This window comes from Lacerta agilis, chromosome 4, assembly GCF_009819535.1.
Source record: "Lacerta agilis isolate rLacAgi1 chromosome 4, rLacAgi1.pri, whole genome shotgun sequence".
Lineage (NCBI taxonomy): Eukaryota > Metazoa > Chordata > Lepidosauria > Squamata > Lacertidae > Lacerta > Lacerta agilis.
This window is the reverse complement of record NC_046315.1, coordinates 46,964,742-46,982,848: the sequence shown is the minus strand read 5'-3', so window position 1 is coordinate 46,982,848 and position 18,107 is coordinate 46,964,742. Positions and strand designations below refer to the sequence as shown.

At 38.3% G+C, this 18,107-nt stretch overlaps 1 protein-coding gene across 2 annotated transcripts in view; it reads right to left on the bottom strand.

Moving 5' to 3' along the window:
* Nucleotides 1-8,744: 8,744 nt before the first annotated feature.
* Nucleotides 8,745-18,107, bottom strand: part of NCAM2 (neural cell adhesion molecule 2) — a 197,496-nt gene continuing 188,133 nt past the window's right edge. For both annotated transcript variants that reach the window (XM_033146863.1, XM_033146866.1), the window contains 3 exons: nucleotides 12,980-13,184; nucleotides 11,223-11,342; nucleotides 8,745-9,712 (listed from right to left, as the gene is read on the bottom strand). In XM_033146863.1, the coding sequence (XP_033002754.1) occupies nucleotides 9,601-9,712; nucleotides 11,223-11,342; nucleotides 12,980-13,184 (437 nt within the window). In that variant the 3' untranslated portion in view covers nucleotides 8,745-9,600. The remainder of the gene's footprint in view (nucleotides 9,713-11,222; nucleotides 11,343-12,979; nucleotides 13,185-18,107) is intronic.

Here is an 18,107-nt window from a genome sequence, read left to right as displayed (position 1 = left end):
TTTACCGTCCCAAATCATTCATCTAATTCTGTTCCTCTTAAAGAAAACAAACAAACAAAACCCAACATGCATATTGATACTCAGTTATTCCAGTTACTCATTATTTTGGCACTCTCCCTACCAGTACATAGAGATTTTGTTTGTTTGTTTGGTATTTTGTTTAGTCTAAATTAGATTGTAAGTTAATTGGCCTGGCTAGGAATGGCAAGTGAGCCACATTATGTTCCTCCCACTGCTGATCCTTTCTCTTTTCCACCAAAACTCATAGACCAAGGTAGTGACAAAAGATAACTGCTGGAAATTAGGTCTCAGTTGTGCTTTATGACACTGCTGTGGCAGAATCTTAGGTGCAAAAGTAATTTCCAGGACTTTAACATCCAGAGATCAGAAAACAATATTGTTCCGGTTCCGGGAATTCTAGAGGAGTGGAATTGAAACTTTTCGCCCTGCGGACTACTTTTAAACTGCTGCAGACCACTGAAATAACCCCCCCTGCCCCCTATAAGGCCTGCCATAATCATTATCGTCACAAAAAGGGACTAAAAGGGTGCCAGGAGAAAACTGTAATGAAATGCCATCCTTGGTATAAAATAATCAAATAGTGGGACTTCCGGCGAGGGCGCCATTGCTAGCGGTCGAGGGTTGTCTCGGCAGCGAGACAGCCCTGGCTTCCCCGGGGGGCTAGGAGCTCCGCTACCGCGCAGCGGGCTCCGTTAAGCCACGGGTCGAGCGTCCCGTGGTGTGGGCCTCTCCAGCTGGCCCCTTTGCGCTGACCCTTTCTCCGCTCCCCTTGTAAAAGGGGCGCAGGAGTGAAAGGGCAACGGCGCGGGGCTGTGGAGGTTTTGCCCCAGCTGGGGAAGCTAAGTGGCGGCTGCCGCTGCGATGAGTGCATCGTTCTTACCTGAATTGAAGCAAAAAAGAAGAACCCCGTAAGCTGTAAGTACGGAGTTTAATTGGCCTCAAAATCTTTTTATTTGGCTTTTGGGGAGGAATGTCAAAAGGAAGTCCGTTCCTCTTCCTGCCGAAACGGAAGAAGTAACAATGTTTCTTGCTGTTGCTGCATTTGGCTGATACAGTGTATCTATTGAGTTTTTCTGACAAGTACGATCTGTCAAACCCCTGTTAGGGGAGGACTGAGACTTTTAAAGCATTTCTTCTCAAAGTCGGTGGAATACATTTTTGCACCCTGATTAGGGGAAAATGGCGGCTGCAACTTGATGGAAGAGTACTGAACTTTGTTATTCCCTGCCTGCTTCTGCCATTTTTGGTTTCGCTTTTAAAATGACTTCAGATCCGGGAATGACCCAAGGACAAAGGATAATTCTTTTGAAATTAGAACTCTTGAACCAGAAATTAGAACGGTTGAATCAGAATGTCGACGAAAAGTTTTTTGGAATTGTGAAGGCTTCTGAGAACTTTGCTAATGAACCTGAGGAGAGCCTTGCTAAAGAACTTGAGGAAATTTCCGAAGAACAAGAAACAGTGACTATGCAACTCCAAGAAGAAGAAAAACCCTGTTGGTGTGAGAGGCCCAGGGTTGAATTTAGACATATTATATCCGATTTCTGGGGTGGGAGCCCAGAAATGAAGGAACAATTTTAGGAATTACAATTAAAAGTTGATTGGAAGTTTGAAATGGAGATGCTGGATGGTGAGGTATTATATTTCCTGAAGAACTTTCCCATGATGTTTTGGACAAGGCTTTGGCTCTTAGATACAACGAAAAAGAGGACATTCTGGACAATGGTTTTGGAAAGGGGTGGAGGGAAGTCTGGTGGGTGATTCCGAGGTGGGGAGAAAAAATGGTAAGAAGAGGGGTAGGGTGAAAATTTTAGATGTGTAATCAGGAAGGCTTGCCATGGTACCCCGAAGTCAGAGTGTTAAAAAATTTTTTTTGATTTGGAATAGAGAAGAGATGTTTGGACTGTTTTTAAAGAAGGGTAGTTTAATATTATATAAGGTTTGAATTAGAAATACCAGCAGCAGTTTTAGTGGTATAAGAGATAGATAAGGTCACAAGAAGTTAAGATTTGTATTAAGAAGATGTTTTTTGATTTTTTGATATTTTGATATTTGATGTTAAATGATTTAAATTTTAGAGATGAAGATAATGAATTTAGGTGAATGAATTGTTGAAATAGATGGAAAGTTACTGAAGTAAATTAGAAATGGAAGCAGAGGAGAGAACGGGGGAAGTCCCCCAAGTTAGATTTGAAATAAGATTTTAATTAAATGTATGCAGTGTTGGTGTTCCGGTGTGGGTATATATTTCTTTTTATTTCTGTTTTTCTTGTTGTATTTGTTGTTGTTTTTTTATATTGTATGTGTATTTGTTATGATGTGGAAAACCAATAAATTCTTGTTAAAAAAATAATAATAATCAAATAGTGAAGAAAGTGTATCAGTGAAAATACACACATGCAACTCCTTAATGTGCTAAAATATTAATCTAACATTAATACCTAAAATGTTGTGTAAAACTTCATTTAGAGACTGATAGTTCACTGACAATCTATTTATCAATCAAGGATATTGCATATGCTAAACACTGCAGAAGCTCAGACACATACGGGAGAGTTTCTGAGACGTTCAATTGTTCATATATATGAAACATACCATCTTTTTATATTCTACATGTTAGAATGGCCTCTGTTTTTTTACAGATTGTATCAGCCAATAATAATAATAACTGATTTTATGTTGTAATGTTTTACTCTGGGAAAGACCAGGCAAAATTTGTCTATTTATGGTGCAACCTGATGCATGTCTTCTCAGAATCCCATTAAGGAAGTGCTAATAATAGTAAAGGACCCAGTGCACGCCAAAATGAATGCCCTTTAATTACATGCTATTCATTGAAATAGCTTTTTATATCTTTGTTTCCAAGAGATGATTCTGCAGTTCCTTATACAGTTTTCTCAATCTATGCAAGAAATATTTTATTCTCTTGGAAACTATTTGAAACACCACTTCTTCTTTTTTTAACATAGGCACCTAGTTGGCTATGCAAATTAACACAGGTTCTTCACCCTTACCTGCCAATGGAGCTCTAAGTTTGCAGTTCTTAGGTGGAATTATTTGTTGTGTTAGCAACAGTGTATTTGTAGAACTAAAGAATCTGATTATTATTTTTGTGATACAAACTATCTCATTGACAACAGCAGTGTACTTGAATGCTTTCCCATAAGTGCTATACCAATACATCATAATAAGTTGTACTGCAGAAGGAATATACTATGTTTTCTCATTTTTGATAGCATGTCGTTTTTGTTTTAAAATGTCTTCTGGAAAACTTTCTCTGTAAACAAAATTTGGAATAGTGAAGGTTTTTAAGTAAATACTCTCCCAAATCAGCTTATTCCTGGCAGAGAGACAGAAATGGAAAACGAAGCATTTCATTAAAGTAAAAGTCTCTTTACTATTAATATACAAATGGTGAAGAGTGACAAATAATTGATATAACTGTAATCCATACTTTCAATATCTTTCATAAATACAAAACTTCAGCATTGCAGTATCTTTTTTTTTACAGTTTAGAATATATATATACAGCATTTCATAGGGACATAAAATTCTGAAATGATGAACAAACGCACCCAGTTGTAGGTAACGCAACAGTACAGTAAGTGGATCAGATGGCAGATACCATATGGAATGTTGAAACAAAAGAAATGTTGATGAACAAAAAACTGTTAAGTCTTAATTTTACTGTACACAGAATCCAAAATACCTACTAAATGTTCATTTTTTTGCAGGATAACTATCCTTGTCAAAGTAGGCTATATATCTGGAGGCTTAAAATGTTCTGTCTCTTTTTTTATTATCCACTTATGTACATTCAGAGGCTGTTGTGATGATGGCAACTGAAATAAATTGCATGGTTAAGGAAGTAACTCAAAGGTCCCAGGGCAGCAGGTGGCTGCAGGGTGCAGTGGTTCCCAATCTACATGGATTGGATAAGTCCTGCCATTGAAGGCCTCCTCGTGGCAGTGTTAGAAAGCTCCACTACTGTTGCTCCTCTGCATTCAGACTTCCAATGGCAGTAGAGGGTGAAAAGGGGTATGCTGTGAACATGTCAGGGGGGACTGGGGAAGCCTTAGATCAGCAAGATCCAAATCCCTCCTATGCCCCTCAAGAAGGAAATGAATATTAAAAACTGACTACAGAATGAAAAATGGAGAAAAGCCATTCTCTGACCTTCTGCCTTGTACACACAACATGGCAGGGCTTAGGATATGATGGGTAGTCTTCCATAGACTACTTCCTGCCTCCAGACCCACTTAGGATTGTTCTGCCTGAGATCTGTTTCTGAGAACAAGTCTCCTTACAGTTTCCATTTCAAAACAAACATAGGTTTTTATGTTATTGTCCACCTATTTGTCGCTCTCTGTTGGCTGCACCACCACTTCAGCATTTGCCTCCATGGGACCTGTTGCTGCTCTATCCTTTCCCCCATCTTTTCTTGTTTTGGTCAACTCTCTTTTTACTTCCCTACTGCGATCACGTGGAATCAGTGGGGCTTCATATTGATAAACTCCAATTGTTTTGTGCCCACCCACACCACACACCCCAGGACAGGTCTACAAGAAAATATTAAATACAAGCAGAATGGAAATCACAATGCCTTTTCAAAGAGAATTTTTAACTAACAAACTGTAATTGGCCCAAAGACAACTCTGTAGCTTCCCAGCTGCAGCAGTAAATTGATCAGGTCTTCATAATCTAAATGCAGGTTACATTTATACATGAATGATTAAAATATTGCAGATTCTGTGGCCAGAAGTCACTCTTGTCTGGTGAGTGTGATAATACATAACAAAGAAGTTATCATGTGTAAAGGGAGCATCTCACTTGTGGCTACTGACCAGGATTCTGAAAAAGAAGCATATCTAACTGAATTCCTAAACAGATTCAGGGGACCATTGCAGTAATTTTCTCAAAGATACTACATTTTCCTTATAAGACTAGCAGCCAGTGATTTTAACTGATGCTTAGACCTGATGGCCACACCCTGCATAGAAATGATTGAACTGCATGCTGCAATAAGAGTTCTTGGTAAATAATTTATTGTTACAATGCAAGCAGAGGCAGTGAATTCAATACAAGCTTTGCAGGCAACACTCCTGATAGTTTTATGATCCACTGAAAATGAAGGGATAGTGTGTTTCAGATTCCCCCCGCCCTCCTTTTAGGGAAAAAAAGAGAGAACAGCATTAAATGTTAAGAGTTAGGAATATTAACACAGAAGGCTATTTATTGATAAGATTGCTCTAATAAGCCTTTGCTATGATGATTTAGTTAAATAAGGCAATAATGGAAATGGGGCTTTTGTTTCTCTCATTGCTTTTGTGGGAGATGGCTGTGTCTGTTTTGTTTTAATCTTCTTCAAAAGAGCTCTCATTTGCTCTCCCTTAAAGGAAACTTGAAGACAGATGTCTGAAAACCCATAACTACATTTAGCAACATACTAAACAAATCCAAACAAAATGGCTACTTTGCCAGTCTTAGGTGGGTTTAGGTTTTTCATGGTGCCACTGAATAACATGATGGCCCAGGTGTATTTGCATATGTGAGAACATAAGCAAGTCTGAGGCTCTGTATTCACTGAAACTAGGGATCTATAGATACATGACTGGAGGTGGGTGCTGTTTTTTTGCTTGACTAAAACAGAGTGTCATCCTACCTGCTCTGTTACTTACCTTGCTAAGTAACAGGGGGAAATGACTCACAGTTTGGCACTCAAATGAGGAACTTATTTCACAATCATTAGACAAATAATTGATTTCTAATACACAGTTCAAAGCTTGGCAATATTTAGTGGGATTTGTCGTATGAATAGATATTGTCTGCCTCAGGTATTGTTTTATTGTGGACTATTGCTGTATATTTCTGTAGATAGAAACTAGACGTCACACACACACCTGTGAGCTGCTTATGAAGGGCAGTTACAATCTTGCATCACCCTGCATGGTGGTATCTGTTTATTATTATTGATCTAGCACTCGAGTTGCCAGATATTCCTATATACTAATAGAAAAGTCATTCTCTGAGTGTCAGTCCAAGAAGGAGTTAGGTGGTGGGTGGGGTGGGATTAATGAAGGAAGGAGAAAGTTACATACCATCTCATTGATGACTGAGGAATGAATGCTGGCAATTTGGAGAAGGATGGAAAACTTGGGGAGAAGGTGAGCATCCTAGAAAGAGGCACTCTCCACAACACAATATTTCAAATGTTTCAAAAGGAGAAGCTGGAACAATGGATTCTAGTTGATAGAAAGCTAAAGCACTTGTATGTGCTATAAAATAAAGCATTAAATAAGAAAGTAACTACAGTCGTTTTGTAGTTGATTTTCGCATGTATTGGATTGTTCTGAAATTTAAGAGAATGCCCTATTTAACTGTTAATTGTGGAATTCTATCATGTTGATTTCATTATGCTATTTTTGTATTTGTTGTTTTAAGGTAGGTTGCAAAGATGTTGTCAATCACTTGGAGATTTTTTTGGTAAAACATGAACAGTTTATAAACCATCTATATAAAGCAAAAGGTATTCAAAGTAGTTTAGAAAAACTCTATCTGTCTTCAAATAAGGAAAAAACTGGCTCTGACATATGGCACCACATTATCAGACTATGGGACCATTAATATTTAGCAGTTCTAATATTTAGCAGGAAGCCAGTAAACATGTTATGAAAAGTTCTAATTATACATGTGTGTGTATACACACACACACACACACACACACACACACTGTATATACCCATTCAATATATTTCAATAGTGTATGCCAGAGAAGGTGAATGCTTTATCAGGCCACTAGTGGATGGAAACCTTGGGCCCAGCAGTGCAGACAGACCTATCATACCATGAGCCCTTGCTGGGAGCTGCAAGAATCTTCAAGACATGGAGGTGGAGGTGAGGGTAACACCTCTATATCTCTGCCCAACATATCTCTGCACCCCTCCCGTGACACCTTCAGCTAACAGCCTTTTGCTCCCTTGTTTGCCACTCAACAACAGCAGTTGCATAATGCATTCCTCCCATGCAGGACTACTGTTCCATATATTTATTACAGCAAAGATTTAAGGGGGACCTGGAAGCCAAATGAATATACTTCATCTGATGGCAATTTTACCAAGGGTTACAAAAGCACAGTTTTGTATTTGTTGTTTTATTTCAATAGCAAGTTACACATCTGTAGAGGCAACCAAAATTTAGCTATTGAAGGGTACGAGCCACGAATTGTTCTACTGCCATCACAGCTATCCAGTACAGGGTTTGGAGACTGCAGTTCAACATTCTATTTTTATTTGGATTTAAATGCATCTTAAGGTTGTCTGCTTAATTCATTCCCAAGCTAGAGAAGATATTGCTGGGGAAAATTATGTATAGAATTCTATGGGAACAGAAACAGCATTTTAAAAGTCAGCTGGTTTCTTGCATATATACTTTGCTCTATTGTTTAAATGCAGCTCACTCAATCTCAGTCTTATCTTTCTTATCACCTGTCATTTGAGATTCCTCCTAAGACCCACATTTTCCATTGCTTTTATTATTTATTTGTGTAGTTGGTTTATCAAATTTGTATACCTCCCTTCATCTGAATATCTCAGGGCAGTTCACAACATAAAAATACAAAATGAGAACGCAAAATGCATAATAAGAGCAACAACAACAACAACAAAAGCCAAAACCCTCCCACCCAATAAAATAAATAAATGAAATTTGCTAAGTGTTCTGCTAACTGCAATGACATTAAAAGATTTGACAAATTCATGACAGATAAGACTATCAATGGCTACTAGCCATGATAGCTGTTATAGTTCCAGTGCCATTGGCGCTGGAATTGCAAGTGGGGAGAGCATTGTTGCACTCAGATGGTGCTTGTGAGATTCCCAAAGGCATAAATTTGGCCACCATGAGAACAAGAGATGCCTTTGGTTTGATCAAATTGGGTTCTTCTTATGGTCTTAACAGTTATGACCATTTTTGCAAAATAGTTACTTTACCAAGCTTAAGTGACAGGCTTCCAGGAACTTCATAGTTTCTGATTTTTCTAAAACATTGGCCTTTAACTGAAACACACTGGCTCTTAATTTGCCCTGACTTCTTGTGCCAGAAAAAATGGTGCTGTCTAGAAGAGTAAACAACCTAAATAAATTGAGTATCTGTGAGAGATATATTATGCATTCTGATTATTATTAAACTAAAAACAGAACAAAGTGTGTAAATGATGTCGAATACTTCATAGTTTGCATTGTATAAGAACTATCTGGTCCTGGATCAAAGCAAAGAAAAACAAAAACCCTAAAGTTTATCTGGTGCTAATCCTACTCAGATTAGATCCACTGAAATTATTGAATTTAAATTAGTAATGCTTATTAATGTCATTTGGTCTACTCTGCATAGCACTAATATTGGTTCTAGTGATTTGTTCCACATGGTGAAGGGAGTTTTGGACTTAGGTTTCTCTCATTTCAGCTCTACACATTCCATGGCAAACCTCTTGAAATAATTGGTAATATGACAGAAGGAAGGGATAAGTTTTCATGAGGTCTGGTGGTGGTGGAAGTGAAAATTACACAGGGCATGGCCAAGGCTAAAGAAGTTTTTTGGGTCTTGGGTTTGAGTTTACGTGAATAACTTTTAAAATATATATTAGAACAAATATGATTATTGTTGTTGTAAATGAATGAAAGCAGAAATGTGCATATTATGTTTCTTTATAAATACATTGAGGCAACTCAGTTGAGCTTGTATTTATTGTTGTAAGACTTGCTTTGAAGCTGAGTGCTATGGTCATAAGTCAGGATTCTTATTTTCACAACAAAATAAGTTTTTGACATTTTTAGCTTACACATGATCTTCCAAACATAAATACAAAATATCCAAAGCACTGAAATTTCTGTGGACTTTTGAAAGTTAGGATGTGATCAATGTCTTCATCAAAATAGTTCACAACTTTTGTTAAAATCTGTACATCAAACCTACAAACCCTTCATTGTCTGGTGTGAAGTGCAGGGTTAACAGCATAAGGAGGTTGTCTACTCTGTGTCAAAGATCAGCTGCAGTCAAGTCACTATTTAGCTTTGCCAGCCACATGTATCTAATTTCTAATGGAGCCTAATATTATATCTATCTATCTATATATATATATAATTTGTTTATATATATATTCTTTTAAAGGCAACCAAAATCTTTTAAAATTTCAAGTACAAACAAATATAAATGTATATGGCACTTTCTCTCAGGGTTTAATTTCCATTGTAAGTGGTACGGCTGTCAGATGTACAGTCTGTGGCTAAGGGGGGTTTCTTGAATTTTTATAAATAGATTTCTTCAGTGATAAAATAAATTACAATATTTATATTGGCTGATTTGCCAAACTGAGACCACGGGACTGATGTCATCCAGGACTACAGACTAAAACTATTGAAATAAAGTGAAAACGGACAGTCAACAGAAGTCATTTGAACTACTTCTGAGAATTATTCCATCTTAAGTTGCCCAAGAAACTAAGGTCAGCTGTAAAGTTTTGGTCACAGATTTATTTGAATCCAAATGCCTTTTATTCCCCTCTAGACAGCTGTAGTTGTTGCATTATGCTTTGCTATCGTCTTCTTTTGACTGGATGATGTCATTAGAAACTTTGATTTCTATAGTATCTGAATTTAAAACTTCTTTTCCATTTTCTTCCTTTAATGGCAGTTTCCTGTGAGAAAGCAAGGAAAAACCAAAATATTACATTGCAAATTCATGGGTGATTTTTTTTTGGGGGGAGGGGTAGATCATTTTTCTCTTATTTGAATTTTGTTGAGAGCACTACACCGCTGCAATGACAAAGCTTTAAGTATCTCTATGTGTCTCTTCCTCTCCACCCCACCTTCCACTACTGTTAACAATGTGCAACACTGCTCAAAAATAATTGTTCATGCAATTGCATCAAGTTTCATTTTGTGAGGTATTTTACTGATGCCCATGTGTTGTTGTCTTTCATGCTCAATGGAAGCTTTTCTTCTAGTAGAAATCGGTTTAATTGTTTTTAACATTGTTGTAAATTACTTGCCCATAAAAGGTGATTAACAAATCTAATAAATACTGCTACTAGCAGGCAGCATCCCCCAATCCAGATTGGGATGGGGGGGGGCAGCAGTTTAAAGCTCTTCCTTCTCTCTCCAGGGTCTGAAACCAGATCAGGCATTCCCACACCTGCTATTTACATTTTACTGATTTCAAAGGGATGTCCATTTAACGAGCTACATTTGGATTGGGACAAATATCTTCAAGAACAGGCAATTGCTAGAAAATATGTATTATATGATGGAAGGAGCATCAGGATGATATGTTGTAAGGTACATTAAGATTACTTCTTCCCATAGTTCTGGGGGGGGGAGTTGTTGTTGTTAGTGCACAACCTACAGCCTGTACACTATGGAGATGGTAGTGTGATCTGGACCTAGGTCACAAACCCACTTACATGGGTTCCGCCATGAGTCATCCCCTCTGCTCATTCAGTTCTTAGTAGCAGGCAACACAAAGCAACTATCCTGACCTTCTTAGCAAGCAGATATTGTTCTTAGAGAATGCTAATTCTGCTACCCAGCAGACTGTGGTTGGGACTTTCCTGTTGATGTCAAAAAGTACAATGCTCCAGAGGCAGGAGTCAAGGCAGCGAGCAACCACAGCACCTGCCTGAGCTAGTTCTTGATGCTCAACACTGAGCTGACGGTCAACCACAGAGTTCCTGTTTGATAGCACCAATTTATAAAAATTAGAACATAAGTCTGCTGCAAATAAAGTGTAAGTTGATTAATAGGAAGAAACACTCAGCTTGAGAGAAACAAGTCCATAGAAGGGCTGCACTGGGGTGCCAACTTGTGTAAACTAGGGTGGGGCAGATAAACCCTGCTCCATATAAGTGATCAAATGACATGGTGCATGCATGCCATGTGAAGGGCAATACCCATTAACTTAGGGGATGGTCCCCTGAAATATTTTATTGGGGGGGTGTGAAGACCCCTTGACCCCTAGGAGTTGGTTCCTGTGCTGCAGACCAATAAGGGGAATGCAATGGGGGTGGGCAGGGTACAGCAGGAAATAACATATGTGTATATAATGTGCTTTGGAACTTATGCCTTTCGTCCAGTCTTGAGAGATTAATCTGCTGGACATTCACTTTTGAATATACAGGGTGTGAAGTTATTAAAACGTTGACTACATACTCTGGTTCTGTTAATGGTGTTGTTTCATTGGGTTCATTTACTGGACTTCCATCTTCATGATTTGTAATTCTTTCATCCTCTGTTCTCATTTCAACTATCGGCTCTTTTGATCCGTCTTTCCTAAAGAACATTGAAAGATTCTTAGCCTCACTTACTTTGTGATGAAAATATGTTGCATTTTATTAATTGTCAGTATTCTGCTTTGAAAATCATGGAAGAAAAGCAAAAGGCAATTATAATTAATACTAATAAAAACATTTCAACATTATTACACCCATCATTGTCACCTCATACATTATCATACATTTTAACCTCAAACTAATATGCAAAAATAAATGTTATATCTAAATAATAAATTGAGAGTACCAAATTGGCTTTTTCAAAAACTAACATTAAGGCTAGCAAACTTAATATCTGATCTATTCAGCATGACAAATGATAGTAGCCATATTATAGTTTCAACTTATATGGATAAATGAATATGCTTTTCTGAAGAACAAAAAAGGAGAAAAACTCATGCCTTTCTCATATAAACTGATGGTAAGATTCTCAGAGCTGTAACTATAAACTTGCATAGACTTGCCAATTTCATTGATGTGTTATGTTGGAAGACCCTTTTCCTTTTCATTACAGTAGCATCAAATGTGTGGGGGAGGGGATGGAATCATTTTTGAGTACTGCTTATATATTAGGACTTTTAACTCCCATTGCTTAAAATATGAGAAACTGATCAGCATCTACCTAACTCTCTCACTGAAAGCAACCAACAAAACATGAATGTGCTTAATTTTGGCTGAATGGGGTTCATTATGTCTTCAGTTTCAGTACTGGCTGAAAGCAGCTTTCCATGGTTTTTAGACAATGGTCCTTCCAAGCTGTCCCTGGAGATTCTAGGGATTAAATCCTAAATGTTTTGCATGTTGTCTATCACTGAACTACAGTCCCTTCCAACACTGAAGCCTCAGCACAAAAGTCTATTAAAAAAAACTATTAAAAACTGTAAAATGCAATGTGTAATTCTGCCTTTCCTTGGCAATATGGCCCATCAATAAAAATGCATAGAAGCAGGCTGTACAGCTGCGATCCTAAGCACATTTATTAAGGAGAAAGTGTTGGGTTTTCTTAATATTCATGTGGTCAATGGTGCTACTCAGAGATGTGTGTTTGTACCGGTAATTAAAACCTGCATGGCAGCACATCTGTGAGCTCTTGACAATTCAACACACCTGTAGTATCTTAACAATTTAACTAATTAGCAGGGGGGAGTTTACCTGCTGCATCGAATGCAGTGATGTGATAGGGTAATTGATTATTTTGAAAACTGTATTTATGTTGACCAAATGCTTTGTATGGTACTGGCTGGTGTGGAGTGGTGAGAAGGGGTGTTTTGCAGCTGTTTGATTATTATTTAAAAATAAAAGGTAAGCAAAGATATTGCAGGCAAGTTTTTATTCTATCACCCCAGTCGCTGCGCAAACTCGGTTGGCGAAGAAAGTCCAACAGAAAGTCCAATTGGACTGACTTGCAAGGACTGGAGCAACATGCCTGGAGTTAAAGAACACAATTTGTGCCAATGTCACCTGTTGGCATACCAATGAAATAGTGCAGTGGGCCATAAAGAAGCTATAGTTAAATGACACAGTGAATAAGCTTTCTCAACTTTGGAGACGCCAGGTTGTTCTGTGAATGGCAGTTCGTGACAGATTCACAATTCACACATGCTTGTCATTTGGCTAAATGTTGTGACTAATACTCACAGATATGCAGCCTTCCCCTCCTCTAGCTCTTTGCTCTTCCCACTGGAGCCACTCTTCTTTCCACAGATCCTTCTGGTGATGCACATCAGCAATCCACATTGCCGTACAAAGAAGCAGCTGACATCAGTCACGACAAGGATTACTAAAAGGGCAGCTACACCCAGTCCAATGACTGCACCGAGTCCAAGTCCATTAAAAAGTGTGTCTTGAAAACAAACAAAATAGACAAAGGCAATCTGGTTAATCTATGTGATGCATTCAGAAAGGGGAGAGCTTATATATCTTGATGGCAGGCCTACTTTTGCACATTAAAGGCCTTAAAGTACTTCAGACTTTTCTAGCAAAGCAATTTTCTTCTACTGCAATGCAGTATGCATTGTGCCTGCTGGCTTTAAAGCGTGGTAGTTACATGCAAACTAGGAAGAGTGTTTTGTCAGGTAATTTAGCTACAGAATTCAATGGCTGATCATGTACTTTGGAGATAATCAAACATTATAGCTCAAAAGGGGTGTTATTTTTAGAACATGCATTATTTGATTGATGGTTTGTCAGATCCCATCATTCCACTGTTGAACGGAACAGAAAGGTTATATGTAAATACTTTTTAAAATGCTACGGTTTGTACAAATAGACACTTTTCAAAGTTAATTGTGCAGCTATTAGTTCACACTTGATGAACTCCAAATATATTTTTGTACTTATTCCAATGCAAACACACAGAACTTCATTAAGTTTACTCTGAAGTTGAAGCAGAATAAATATTGGTTGGAAAGGTTTATCCAGACTACACGTCCATAAAACTGGCCTTTGGCAGACAAAACCATTTGTGAGGGATAGGGAACCTTATCTGAAGGTTACATATAAATGTAGTTTTAAAACCATTAATTTCAAAATTCAACACTTTCAATCTTTATTCAAGTAAATTATTTTACATAACACTCCTATCCCACCCAAGTGCATTATAGTTGACAGAGATCATCTAAGCCTACAAAAAAAATTGAATTGCATAATTGCATGTGACTGGTTGGTTGTGTCTTGCTTTTGCAGCTCTAGCAAGACCTGGCATATTAGGAACATAGGAAGTTGTGTTGCCTTGTATCACACCATTGGTCCATCTAGCTCACAACTGTCTACACCTAGGATGGGAAACCTGTTGCTGGACTCCACTACCTATCACTCTTGAACATTGGCCATGCTGACTCTGAAAGAGATCCAATTTTATCTGGAAGGTCACAGCTTTCCATCTCTAGTGTACACTGACCACTAGCAGCTGGAGACGTTGGGATTTAACTGGAACCTTTTCACATGTGCTTTGCTACTGAGTTACAACCCTGACATCTCCTTAGCAACAGTAACAGCAACACCCTCTTTTCTGCAGTAGTAGAAGAATGGACATGGATAGAGGTGGTGAAGAATAGAGAACTGACAGATACTGTATAATAATTATACATTAATAAAATTTGTCTGTTTGTTATATATCTTATCTTATTCTGTTCTATTTGTTAAGTACTTGAAGCTGGAAAGTTGACTGCTATATTCTAGACAACAAATAGCAAATATGATCTGAAAGCCTTATACAGACCAGAGCCCCAATACATGCAGCACTATTAAAATAAATTTCAAATAGTGCAAATCTATTACTACCAAAAAGGATGCTGACACAACTAGAAAGGAAAAAAAGTAGGACTAGTAATTAAGAGTGGGAGTGGAGCGTGTGATCTTGTACTTACTGTAGGAGAGGACTAAGCTTGAGGTTGGGCACTGCCATTGGGAAATGGCTACAGATAATGAGTTTGGCTAGATCAGTTGCAGATATGCAGACATGAAATTCTATGAGGTTGGGGGGAGACCTCTGGATATGAGGGAAATATAAATTCCTGATTACAGAGAGGCTCCAGAGAGTGTTTAGTTTAACATATTTAAAAGGTCCCTTCAGATCTTCACACTGAGGTCTGAAATGGAGCCAGCATGCACAAAGGGATGCAGGGGGGGGGGGCAGGGTTTCCATGCATGTCCACAATTGAAGCCCTCAGATGTTTACTCAAATGCCTGAAATAGGGCTTACACTAATTTAAATTGTTCATCCACTGAAAGCTTTGGGCAGGCAAAAATGGTAACAATGCCATAAGTAGATCTTATTACATGTACATGAACAATCTAGCTTGATAAAAACAGTTTCCCCTTCTGAATCCATGCTGAAGCAAAGAGAGCACAAGCCTTTTCACCTTCACCCATCTCTTGTTTTCTTTTAAGCCCTACAGCTGAAAGGCCCTCTGCATACATCATGCTAGCATACTCAATAGTTACCCTGGGCTATAGGTCACTGATGTGTTAATAGTGGATGTATCTATGCACCAACCCCTTCACAACAGTAGCTGAGCCATGTGAAAGTTTGCACATTTAGTGCTTTGTCATACACTGCATTTCACAAGGCACTGGAAATGGAACTTAGTGATTAAAGACTATTGGACACCCCAATTCTTCCAGTAGCAGCATAATAAATAATCTCTTTGATATAAGATTGCATAGGTCGTGTTTGGTGAATTGTACATCTTAATCCCAGAGAATCACCTTTGGTACAATTGTTCCACAGTGTTGCACATAGCAAAATTCAGAGTAACTTTGGGAGGTCCTGCTTAGGCCAAACATATGAAGAAATATTGAGGCAAGAAAGAAAAATCGAGGTGGATGCTGCACTTTATTCCTTATCCCTCCAGGCTCAGTTATTAATTATAAGACTCATAAGACAGTTCAGAGGAGTTTAATGAAATTGGGACAATTTTGTTGTTTTCTTTATGAATAACATAGGAGCAGTGAGGCACCACAGCCAAGATAACGACTGGGAACTATTATAAACATATAGAATACCAGGACATTGTTCACTGGCTTATATGCAATTTCAGAAGGTCTAAGGGCAACAGTCACAAATTTTGATTAATGATTATGACTGTCTAGCTAAATAGACTGGCTACTTTTGCATTCCGTTTCAGATTACTGGGTAACCTAACCCCAGTTTGAATTGCTGTCCCTAATTCACAAGAAAATATTTTGTCAATCTTATCTTTAGTTGGTGAAATTCATCCAAGCTTTCTTACAAATGTATTTATTAGCTAATTATTTTTAATGCCCTTTATCAGCTATGATCCCAGGGTGATAATTTAAAACCAATACAAAATACAACCATAATACAATACAGCAAGAGGACAACTTTTGGCTTAGTAAACATGCTACAAAAAGCAAGAGCATGGTTTAGTGTAAACAAGCATGCACACGGCTGCCTCACTCCATGAAACCTGCTGTTGATGTGCAGCTCTCAGCTAAGCCCTGTAGTGCTTGATCTGTAATGGTAGATTCATATATGCTATAGACAAATGTTGGTGAACATTAATGTATGCACCGGCTCTGGGTATAACAGATAAATTGTTCGTTGATGTCATTTACTGCTGCACAGCTTAAAGCAGATCTTTGAGATCTTCAGATATTTGTGCCAAATATTTGTGTTGAGGTAGCTTTGTGAAACCGAGACTCAGGCTTAATTTTAGTCAAACCTGCAATCTATTCCACTAACCCAATGGCCTTTTTAATGCTGCGGGAGGGAGCAAAATGAATACATTTTGGAAAGGGGAGAAAAATGAGTTTGAGAAATAGTATGGGAATAATTCCCCCATCTCATTTCCATGGTCCAAATGGCTGCATTGCCAAACAACTGGTTTTAAAGATGCATGTCTGCATGTAATGCATACTTTGGTCTTCACTTACAATCTATCGAAGAGTGAATGGTCATTTATGATTAACTTTTTGTAAGCCAAATGCATAGAATTCCATGCAAGTTGGCTGAATTTATGTGGATTTCACTTCAAAGTTTGAATGAAATTGCCTTTAGGTATACGTTCTCCACCCCCACTTTCTAGCCTGTCTCTCAGAATTGCCTTGGATTAAAACGGAAATCACACCAAACCCCAAGTTCCGCCCTGCAAACACTACGTCACATCTCACACTATCAGCAAAAATTGCTTTGTCCCCTTCTCTCTGTGGGAGAATTTTGTGGGCAGAGCTCTGCCCGCCACTAAATCTAAAGCCTACCATCTTTTCTTGCAATGCTGATGGATTTCAGACAGTGAGCTTAACATTACTGTTAGGCTTTTCTTTCTGTGCAATGCTTATTGTTTCGTACAGAACTGAGTCACAAGATTGGCTTAGGATAAATCCTGTACAAGCAGAGAACTGCAGAGGCTGCAAGGCACTGATTGTATCCAACAATCTACGAGTGGCATTCTGCTTGCACAATAGATCTTCCCCTTCTCCCATCCCTTCAAAAAAGAAAAAGCCTGCTTCAGAAGGTTCCCAAACCCTCTACAGAGATTCTGAGGGTGCATAAGAAGGGGGCTGCTGGAGAAAGGGAAGGAGAAGAGGAGAAAGTTCTGTTGCATAAGTGGGAGCCTGCTACATGAGGGTGGCAGCATTGGATAAAACCCTAAATTTGTGCATCCCTAGTGTGCAAGTCTGGCAGGTAGAATCCTCCCACTACATAAATGGGGGAACAAGACATGATTACCAGTAAGTAATGCTATCTATTACAACTATGGTCTGATCATGTGCTTTCAACTCACTCTTTGGTGAGTTCCTAAAACTATAAAGCCCCATTTAATCATCTTGCTCCCGATGAGAACAGCACATCCCTTTATTCTTTCACTTTTAAGTTCTTGGTTGTTGTTTTTTATTATGTGATGATTTAATTTATTAATTAATTGAGTGGAGCAATTAATAGTTCTAATCCCATTAGCAACAGAACTGATTAGAATTTCATGGTTGAAGGAGACAAGAAGTGATCGGATTCACGAAGGGATATAAGCAAGAAAGGAGACAACCTCAACAGGTGCTAAACTTAATTAGCCTAAGAAGCAGCACAACAAACATTATCTTCAAGTTGCCCCTAATGAGCGGTTTATATCCAAAATGCATTGAGATGCATTTCTTCATGTTACATTGTTTCATGACACTTGCAGAGATTATTTTCTCTCTTGTTTCTTTGTTGTCCCCCCTAATCCACCAAAGAAACTCGCATGCAAGCTTCTGCATTGGGACATTTCTTTGGGACGCAGTCCCATAAATAGCTGGGGAAGGGAGA